The sequence below is a fragment of the Mus caroli genome, unplaced genomic scaffold (genome assembly GCF_978045245.1).
Source record: "Mus caroli unplaced genomic scaffold, Mus_caroli_1 scaffold_8, whole genome shotgun sequence".
In the NCBI taxonomy this organism is placed as follows: Eukaryota; Metazoa; Chordata; class Mammalia; order Rodentia; family Muridae; genus Mus; species Mus caroli.
The window spans coordinates 80,828,087-80,838,824 of record NW_028227263.1 but is presented as its reverse complement, the minus strand read 5'-3'; the positions used below and the strand labels follow the sequence as shown (position 1 = coordinate 80,838,824).

Here is a 10,738-nt window from a genome sequence, read left to right as displayed (position 1 = left end):
TGGAGGGACGCCCGCCCCGCTGTCGTCGATGCTACCCCACACCCCTCCTGCCTGGCCGCAGACTGCGGGGCGGGTGCTTTTTTTTTTTTTTTTTGGTTAAACTTTGGCCACGTGAACTGCCCCCCATTCACTTTTGCGCCAATCACGAGGCGCGGACGGATCCCGAGAGGGGCCACGGCACGCCGCCGGCGGGCCGCTTCTTAACGCGCGGTGCGTGACGTGAGGGGCTCCTTTGCAATGGCGCGCTAAGCCGGAGGATGTGCAGCTGCAGAGGCGGCGCAGGGCACCAAGAGGGCGGGCGCAGCGCGAGCCGAGCCGAGCCAGCCGGGGGACACGAGCCGCGGGAGCCGCTGTCGCCTCGCGCCGGAGTCGCCGGCCGCGCGCGCGGGACATGGTCCCCTCTTAAAGGCGCAGGCCGCGGCGGTGCGGGCGGGCGCGCGGAACAAAGCGTCGGCGCGGGGCCTGCGGGCGGCTCGGGAGCCGCGATGGGCGCGGCGGGCCCGCGGCGGCCGCGGCGCTGCCCGGGCCGGGCCTGGCGGCGCTAGGGCGGGCTGGCCTCCGCGGGCGGGGGCGGTGGGCTGAGGGCGCGCGGAGCCTGCGGCGGGGACAGCGGGACAGCGGCCCGGCGGGCGGAGGGGCGCGGGCATGGCCGCGCGCGGCCGGCGCGCCTGGCTCAGCATGCTGCTCGGGCTCGTGCTGGGCTTCGTGCTGGCCTCGCGGCTCGTCCTGCCCCGCGCCTCGGAGCTGAAGCGAGTGGGCCCGCGGCGGCGCCCCAGTCCCGAGGGATGCCGGCCAGGGCAGGAGGCGTCGCAGCCCGGCGGGGCGCGGGGCGATGCGCGCGGGGCGCAGCTCTGGCCGCAGGGCTCGGCCGCGGAGGGCGTCCCGCGCGACAGGAACTTTCTCTTCGTGGGAGTCATGACAGCCCAGAAATACCTGCAGACCCGCGCCGTGGCCGCCTACAGGTGAGCCCCCTTTTCGTGGATGCCATCGCCTGCATCCGGCATCCTGGCGGGCGGGCGGGCGGGCGGGCGGGCGGGCGGGCGGCGTTACGGGTTCCCCGGAGGCTTCTCTGGTAGCTGCCAGCGGCTCAGCGCAAAGGCAGCAGGACTTAGGATGGTGAGCATCTCTCAAGGGCAAGGCTTTGGGATTAGTTGAGTACGCTGGCCTCAGTGTGTGTGCCTCTCAACCTCATCTCCAGGGAGACACGTAAGCTTTCTGTGTTCAGGACTTCTTTGTTAAAAGGAACGAGTCTCCCCCATAAGGTGGTGGCGAAATTCAATGTTGTACCTGCGATAGTGGAGGCAGAGGTATAATTTGAGTCTCTAAAATAGGCACTTTGTCATTTCGAAGGGAGAGCCCGCCTAAATTAACCTAGCTAGGGCTCCTCCGTACAGTAGTTTAAGATTCTCACTTTTGGTGAGCGTTTCCACTCTGCCTTTGAGCAAGCACTCTGGTTTGTTAAGTAGAGAAAAAGAACCTTGAGGAAAAACAGTTTGTGTGATCGATTCAGTCATTGCAAGACTGCAGCCTGGTGTTCCCCAGCACAGTCACCAAGGCGTATGCGTGGTAGGAAGTAACTGGGCCCTAGTAGGCTAAAGGAGTCGGTAGAAGTGGCAGCGATCATGTTCAGGATTAACAAAGGGATTAGCCAAAGCTGCCTTTAGAAAGGAGATGGTTTTGGAGTGGAGGGCATGGTTAGAACTGTATTTGCATTGGAGTGAATCTGAAATACAAGAGGGGTAGACCCAGGTGAAGGAAGGGACTCGTGGAAACTTTTGTGTGTGTGAAGTACAGAAACCTTTACTGTACGGGTGAAGTCTGGCGTTCTTCCAGGCAGAGACTCAGTGGCAGGAATGGTTTCAGAGCACGGATGTTCTGGGGCTGAGCTTTGTGAGCAGGGCTATACTAGTTGATGTTTGTTTTACATTTTTAACCCGTGCTTTTATAACTTTGGCTTTTGAAACCAGTTTCTGGTCTAAGTTTTCAGGCAGCAGATGGTATAAGAAAACAAGCATGGCTGGACCTCTCCTTTCTCTTAAGTCAAGTGAGGGATTGAGGAAAGAGGAGTTAAAGCGTTTAAAGGTTGACCACCATTCCTGCTGCTAATGACCAGAGGCTGCGTCGTGCTAAGGACAGTACTGAGTGGCCAGAGGCCACAGGTGGCAGGCTGTATGTGTGGACTAGCAGAGTAGTTTGAGAGCAAGTAGGCTATAGTTCTCTCCCAGATATTCTTTGACTTAATATCTTTGTCAAAAATTGAGGAGCGGATGTGGTGGCACCAGTCTTTAACCCCAGCACTTAGGAGGCAGAGCAGGTGGATCTCTGTGACTTCCAAGCCAGCCTGGTCTACATAGAGTTCCAGGTCAGATAGGACTAATACTGAGACCCTTCTCAAAAACAAAAACAAAAAAACAAAAAACAAAAAACTAAAAAATAAAAAAAGAGAGAAAAGGACCCTTCCCTCCAGGTGGTTGAGTAGGTAAACATGATTGTTATGAAATCTGACAACCTGAGTTTGGTCCTCAGAAAGATCTCACAGGGTAGGAGAGAGCTGACTCTCCCAAATTGTCCTTTTGACTTTCACACCTCCGCCATGAGGTACATTTGCACCACCACACAACATACACACAATAGATACTTGTAAATAAAATAAATGCCCTTTCAGCAATAAGGTTAACTTGAGGAAAAGGCCACTAAATTGTGTTGTGGTTTTGAAAATAAATCCATGACATTACGGTTTAGTGACAGATGACATGAAATCACAACTCTGGGGACAATTGCCAGAGTAGTTTGTTCAGCTAGATGATATGACCACCCCTCCGCGTACATTTTCATTCTTATAAAATCAGTATACACAAGTCACTAGGGATTGTGCCAGTGATACCAAGAAGTGTACATGTGTAGTGTACACTAGTTTTATAGCTGACCATGGTTTCCCAAAGCTCATCTTGCCAAGTTAAGTGAGTGTCATCCTTTTGGTCTCTTTTCTTTATTGTTAAGATTTTTCTCATTGTTTTCTTTTAGGCAGTGGGGGCATACTCTTTATCTGTGATCCGAAGAAAGCAGAGCACTTGAGAGCCGCTCCCTGCTGCTCAGGGTCCCTGCCTCTCAGCTGCTCAGCCCTGTAGTTAGATTGGCTAGCCTTAGGGAAAATTCAAGGGAGGCCTGAGTCGGGAGAGGGAGGTAGTGAGGTGGTTATTATTACAGTGATCTGGGTTCTACAGCCTGGCCTAGAAGTCCACACGGAGCGCCCATGTACAGTACTGTGTGAATGTAGTTTGATTCTTGAGTCTTGTAGCATAAAAAGTGGAGCCTGAGTTTGTGTGCCACCCACCACACCTGGCTCATTCTTCATCATATGAGAAACTCTGGGCCTTCAAGAGATAGAGGCAGGCACAAGAGATAGAGGCAGGCAGGTTAGAAGTTCAAGGCCCGGGGGCTGGTGAGATGGCTCAGCAGTTAAGAGCACTGACTGCTCTTCCGGAGGTCCTGAGTTCAAATCCCAGCAACCACATGGTGGCTCACAAACATCTGTAATGAGATCCGAAGACAGCTACAGTGTACTTACATATAATAAATAAATAAATAAAATTAAAAAAAATAAGTTAAAAAAAAAAAGAAGTTCAAGGCCCCCTGCTCCATGAGACTTGGTCTTCAGATAAACAAAACCTCCTTCAGTTTGTTGTCCTCATCTCTTCCTCCCACTCCGATTTAATAAAACAATTGTTTGCCTTATAGGTGAAGGAGATGCCAGCACTTCTAGTAAGAGGGCATTGTGGTATAAGATTGATAAAGTCAGAATTTATGCTTTGGGACTAGAATCTAGCAACCTTTTCCTTCCAGGGACTGAGATCAAGGAGGGAGCCAAGAGGCCCTTGAAAAATCCAGGAAGGTACGCTTATCTGGACTAAAGTTACTGTAGTGTAATGCTTTACTGGTAGAACAACTCCATTTCTCTATGCTCTGCCTTTGTAGCCCTGCTGTGCACTTGAAGTGCACCGAGAGACAGCTGACCAGTGGTAGCTAGAAGGAGACACAGAACAGTTCTAAAAGTACGTGGGATGGAACTCACCAGAGTAGAGACCAACCAGCTGGAGCCAACTTTTGTAGATCTGTGTAGCTTCTAGGCTCACAGGCGTGATCCTGGCTCATTCAGACGTTTAAGTGCACTTAGGTACAGGTCAGCCCTTTGTAAAGCAGGTGACCCACATGGCTGTTGTGGATCTAAAACCCGAGTCTGAAGGCACAGCAAGTCAGATGTCTGTTCTGCTAGTTGTATAAAAGGGACTGGCTCTAAAAAGGGGTTGGGCCAGTGATGGGAGAAAACAGAACAGGGGTGGGCAGGGTGGTGTCCTGTCTGTATTAGCTGGTTGTGAAGGCTTTAGAGAAAGGGGCATTTGTACCCCCCGGGTCAGATAGTGAAAGACTGGTTGTGTGACTGTCACTGATAAACATATTGACAAAGGGAAAGCTTGATGCAGAGAGGCAGAAGCCAAGTTGGAAGGATCCCCAAGAAGACCATAAAAGAAGGAACTGGGTCTGACTGTTCAGACTCATGGAATTACATTCTGAGTGAGTGGAAAAGCCACTTGAAGCTTTGAGCAGAAAGGGAAATGGGTAGCTGAGACTCTATAAATAAGGAAAATAATTTGTGTCGGCTCATTTGCAAAGTTATTTGTCTATTATGTATTTTTACTTTAAAATATCATGATTCACATGTAGTAATTTGGTGTGTTAATTATCAACAGATTGATTGGGTCTGAAGTTACTAACTGTAGTTCAGATTTTCTTGATTTTTTTCTTAGTTTTTAAAATTTTATAGAGTCTAAATAGTCAAATAATCTAACCTGCCATTTCCATTATTATTATTATTGTTATTATCATTATGTGTATGACTGCTTGCCTGCATGTATGTCTGTGTAAGTGCGTGCCTGTATCCAAGGGGACCAGAAGACAGCCTCAGATCCTTGAGACTGGAGTTAGAGATGGTTGTGAACTACCATGCAGGTGCTGGGAACCAAGCCAAGGTCTTCAGGAAGAGCAGCCAGTGAGTGCACACCTCTTGTTGTTGTTTTGTTTCCTGAGATTCACTCTAGTCCAAGCTGGCCTTGAATTCTTAGCGATCCTCCTGCCTCTCACCCTCCTGAGTGCTGGTACTGCAAGCAGAAGCCACTACTTCCTGTTCCTGATTTTAGATTTCCCTCTTTAAAGTCAAAAAGGTCTTGTCTTCAAAAGGTACTGTCCTGTGAAACTTCTTTTGAGCATGCTGGATAAATAACTATCACTGGACAACACCCTCTACCCTTTTGAGTTTTCAGATGAGACAGGGTTTCATTAAGTTGTCTAAGCTGGCCTTAAACTTGCCTTAACTTCCAGGTAGCTAGGATTACAGCCTTTGTCATCACCAGTCGGGGGTGGGGGGGATAGGAGGGGTGGAGGAGTAGAGTTAAGGAGGGGATTTTTTTCAAAGGAAGTATTTCTTTTTCTGCTTTGAGAAGAAGACAGCCCCAGCCACATCAGGTGGCTCATAGCTGCTCCAGCCTCCAAGGCATCAGTGCTCAGACAGTTTACAGTTTTAGGAAAAGAAATCTTGTTAAGTAGCTGAGCATGACCTTCAGGTTGGTATTCTCCTGCCTCAGACTCTTGCATCCTGAGGACACAGACCTGTTTGCTGGCATACCCGCTCTTTTTTCCTCATCTGTTTTTAATGCTCAGAACACTGAACTTTAGTTGGAGATAATAGCCCAATTAGTAAAGTAGCTTGCAAGGTGCAAGGACCTGAGTTCTAGGATGAGACCCAGGTATGGAGTGGGGACGGCAAGATCCCCGGGGCTTACTGGACAGCCAACTTAGCCTGTTTCAAGAAGTGGACAGCTTTCATAAAGATGATGCCTGAAACTATTTTCAGTTTTGTACAACACACACACACACACACATATACACTGAAAAAACATTGAGCTATCCTACTAACACCTCACAGTTATTTGGATCTTACTGCCCCTGGCGTGAAGATGGGTGACAGTTTTTGTTGTTGCTTTTTTCTTTTCTTTGCTATTGACTTCCCCTGAAGATGTGATTGGCTGCCGGTTTCTGTCCAGGAATCCAGGAATGATTAGCATTAGTGTGTGGAGGGGTGTGGGAAGAAAAGGTGAGAACAGGACTCTTAGGATAGCTTTTATCAGTTAATGACCCTTCCTAATGCTTTGAAAGAAGGCAGGCTGTTCCTCTTGTCAGCCTTAATGAGCTTCTCCATAACATACCAGTAATTTCCTTATTTCTTGAGCTAAGTAAACTTGAAACAGGTCAGTTCTCTTCCTTGCAGTTCATTTTAGCAAATATTTGGAAGGTGTTTACATGTAAAAATACAAATAACCAACTTTTAAGTGTGCTTTGGAGCACAACTTAATTTCAAGTTATGAATTGCATGTAGAAAGAGACTGGTGAAAGATGTGGTCTGGAAATGAGTGTGATTTTTATCTGTCTGTGAGAGTCGGAAGGTCTGTGATGTCAGTCCCCGTGAGATTGGTGTGGTTGCCTGCAGGACTCAGACATTTTCGCTGTTGGTTATTGAAGGATTACTTACTGGGCTGTAGCCCTACAGGGCCTAGTTTAGATGAAGAGCTGAGGACTATTGAGTGACAAGGGATCACAGGGTGTGAGCAGAAGTGTGCAGAAGGAAGGGCATCGAGCAAGGGCAGGCTGACCGCACTCCTACTCATTCTCCTCTTCTGAGCCTTGAAGAACGAGTAGGAGTTTTAGAGACAGCGACAATTTCAGGTTTTCTAAGTCATGACATAGCAGGAAATGGTAGTGGTGGGTGATGAGAAAGGAGAGCTGTGAGCTATTGGAAAGTGACAGCAGGAACACCAAGGGCCTGTGAGGGAAGGCACCTGTGTGCTATAGAAACTGATGGCATGGCCAGCCAATGTGTGGTTGTGTGGTTGTGTGGTTGTGTGTGTGTGTGTGTGTGTGTGTGTGTGTGTGTGTGACAGAGAGAGAGGACACAGCCAGAGGCATCTGGAAAAGTCCAGAGCAGAGATGAAAAGTAGACTGAGCACAGACTGGCCAGGGCTGTCTGAGATAACAGAGAATAACAGCAGGGATAGAGAACAGGGAACCTAGAGAGAAGCAGGAGTGGAGAAGCTGGAGGGCTGGGCACAGGGAGAATAGTGGGGGTTATGCCGAAACTGAGTAGCTCTGCATGGAAACCCAGGAGCTGGGGGGGATTTAGCTACGGAGGAGGTGAAAGGGCTAGGTGTGTTAATAGGCACCACAGGTATTCACTCGTTTTGGTAGAGGGGTAGGTCTGGTGGGTGCTGGCTTATATCTGACCACCAGAAATCCTCCTACAGCCCATTAGTCTGTATAGTTAATAGGTGGAGCCCATTTCTGAATATTTGGATTGCCTTTTGGAGTCTGGGGAATTGGAGTTTCCTCTGGGACATCACATGCACCAGACTCAGGAACCCGAGTTGTGTAGAACTGTCCGTGGTATCTCAGCGTGAGAGTGATTGATGGGTTCTATGATTGGAAGCGGGGCTGATGGTCCTGCTACTTGGAGGCTGGTTGTATTAAGCTTTGTTGAGTTTGTTTCCGATGGCAATGTCTACACGTAAGTGTGCAGGATCTGTGATAGTAAGCAAGATCTCACAGGAGGGGTTGAGTCAAGGGTTTTGGCTTAAGAATTAAACCCAGTCACAATCTAAAGGAGTTTTTCTGTTGCCAAGCCAGGCAGACAAAGGGCAGGTGGAAGTGGATGATGGAGTGTGTGCGAGGCTGCCCTCCTTATCTGAGAGGACTGTTTCCTGGGTCTTATCTTCGCTCCGGTCCTCACTGTGAAATAAAAGGAGATAACCAAGAACAAGTGCCAGTGACAAGGCTGGCCCGGGAGGCCGCAGAGGGCCACCTGTTTGTCCACTTGGCTGGTACTCATGAGCTGCCTGTCCTTGCTGGCCCTGAGTTTCCTGTGGTAATGATACTTCAGAGTCCTCCACCTGGTAAGAGTGAGAGGCTGTAGAGCAGCCTGTGATTGCTGAGTGAAGGGGGGCTGGTGGCAGCTGGTGAACAGGCTGATTCCAGGTCGCACCTCACAGCACAGGACGCCAAGGCACAAGAGAAGCCTGGGATGCTTCTGCTGTTTGCATCACTTCTTTATTGACTTGTTTGTTTGTTTGTTTGGTCTAAGAATTGAAAACTTACATTTTGTGTGTATATACTATATACTCATCCCACCCCCAGCAAACAAACAAACAAACCAACCAACCAAGCAAAGACACTTATTTGGGCCTAATAAGAACTGTAGCTCAGGAAAATACAAGAACTTTTAGTATACAGCAGCAGTACAGAAGGTGTTCAGAGAGCTCTGTGGTACTCACCTGGAGACTGGAAGAAAGCCACGACACATCTTCTCTCATTTATAGTCTGCGTTTTAATTCTTAGGCTTCAAGAAAAGAGCTGTATTATGGTCTCCTGGTGTTGTTCTTACTGCTGGTTGTGAAGCTGGGCTCAGCAGGCTGCCTTCTAATACTTGGGAATGCCTTCTGGACTACTTGTCCAGACCATTGTCGAAGTGGGAGGGTATAAGAAAAGGGCTTCCCTCCCCCCTTTTAGAATAATAAAGCCCAACTGGGTATCTTCCTGCCTCAGTCTCCCAAGTGCTTGGACGGTAAAGCAAACATACACTTTTATACTTGCTTTCCCAGTAAGTCTGTTTAAAGATCAGCAGTAAAGAGCATAATTTAACCTTTTAAAATAATTTCTCCACTGTTCTCTATTCTATTTTTCACCTATTCCTGTAACAGCTTGAGATTACTCATGTCTTAGGCACAGTGAGTCAGTTGACTTGAGAGGAAACCATATATACCCAGAAACCACAAACCCATAGGGATGCCAAGGACTGTTAAAGTAGGGTTCCTATACTGAGAGAAAAACAGCCCTTGTCAGTTAGTGACTGAGTCCTCCCAGGTCCCTGTCTACTCTGACTGACTGGACAACAGCAGCTTCCTTCTGTACAGCACTTTGTGAGAGGATGGGTTGAGACCGCCTCTCCTCAGACTGCTTCCCACAGGGTGCTTTTACCCACCTTCCCTGAGTGGGCCCGGAGGAGGCTGTTCTCCTAGGACCTCGTGTCTGAGGTAGCTCTTACACAGAACCTTGAACTAGGACCGTTTTGTGACTTCTCCTTTTGCCTCCTGGACAGCTTATAGCTGAAAGTGTGGGCCGATGTTAGCACACACAGGTAACACTGCGATCTCAGGTCTGAACACAGGAGCTTGCTCAAGCAGAAGGTACCTTCTGAGCGTGCTGAAGCTTGGCCGTTCGCCCTGGCAGAGCACAGGGCAGAGCGCCCTTCATTCGTCAAGATTCCCCTTCCCGCTTTGGTCTGGGCCACCCCTCGCCGTCCTCTCGGGGATTAGTCTTCTGCTCAGTTTTCTCCCTATGCATGCATTTTGGCTACATGATCCTAAATCCTTTCCCCAACAGAAAGGATTATGTTCACTCAACTCCTAGTGTCCATCCGTCAGTTCTACAAGCATTCTGTCTTCCTGCTTAGACTCCAGCCACTCAGCCACAGGCCTGAGAAGCTGTATCCTCGGTGATTAGAGCTTTCAAGCTTAGCATGCTGTAACCAGCAGGCGACATGTGTAAGACTGGTTTGTGGAATAGAAAGTCTTCCTGCCTTTCTACTTAGGAAAATTAGCGTAACTATTAAAATGTAGAAACTGTAAAAGGAGGAACTTGATCTCATGCCACTTTTCTTTGATTTGCCTGTTGGATAAGATTATTACAAAATAAACTGCTCTGTTGTCTGTTTTTTGTTGTTACATAAAGCTTCCCCTGGGGAATTCCCCCCCCCTTGGTAAATATATCTATCATAGAAAATGTAGAAAATACAAAGAAAATTAAATGTTTTAATTTAAAAAATTTTTTTAAAAAAAATATGGAACACTTCACAAATGTGCATGTCATCCTTGCGCAAGGGCCATGCTAATCTTCTCTGGAGCATTTCAGTTTGTGCTGCCGAAATGAGCACTCAAAATTTTTTTATCCTAAAATTTTTAATTTTTGAGATTATAATTACATTTACCCCTCCAAACCTTCCCACGTACCCCTCCCATCTCTTTCAAATTCATAACCTCTTTTTTCTTTGTTTTGTGTGTGTGTGTGTTCCTAAATACATAAATACCTGTTCAGTCTTTATAATGTTACTTGTATGTATATGGTTTTAAGACTGCTCATTTGCTATTGGTTAACTAGTTGGCGTGCTCTTCCCTGGGGAATGCAGTTACCCCTGCTCTCAGCAGTCCTCAGTTGCCTGCCATTCTTTGTCCCCTCAACCCCGTTCTCCACCCCCCCCTCCATGTTAGCATGCCTATTGTTGTCCTTGTTCAGGGCATACTTAGGTAGCCATGTTGGTAAGACTTCATTTTAGGTGTGTGTGTGTGTGTTACCTTGCATGTATGTTTGTGTGCCACATGCATGCCTAGTGCCCAAAGAAGCAGAGTGACAATGCTCTTTATGGTTGAGCCACCTCTCAAGCTCCTAAATGAGTATTTTCAAATTCCCCACCTAGAAACAACCACAATGAATACTTTGGGGTAGAACTGTGCATTACTTTTGAATATTTAGTAAGCCAAGATATCTATATATAGTCTTCCCTGCATTAAGTTGTGAGGGGTAGGGCAGAGTCCAGGCTCTTGAACTTGCTAGGCATACACTGTATATCACTTGTTACATT

At 48.0% G+C, this 10,738-nt stretch overlaps 1 protein-coding gene and 1 pseudogene across 1 annotated transcript in view; one reads left to right on the top strand and one right to left on the bottom strand.

Annotated features, from left to right (window-relative positions):
- Positions 1 to 549: 549 nt before the first annotated feature.
- The window catches only part of Chsy1 (chondroitin sulfate synthase 1), a 69,901-nt gene continuing 59,712 nt past the window's right edge, over positions 550 to 10,738 (top strand). Inside the window, exon 1 of the mRNA XM_021167524.3 lies at positions 550 to 962. Within this exon, the coding sequence (XP_021023183.1) occupies positions 646 to 962 (317 nt within the window). The 5' untranslated portion in view covers positions 550 to 645. The remainder of the gene's footprint in view (positions 963 to 10,738) is intronic.
- On the bottom strand, positions 9,935 to 10,033 carry LOC115031703 (U6 spliceosomal RNA; annotated as a pseudogene).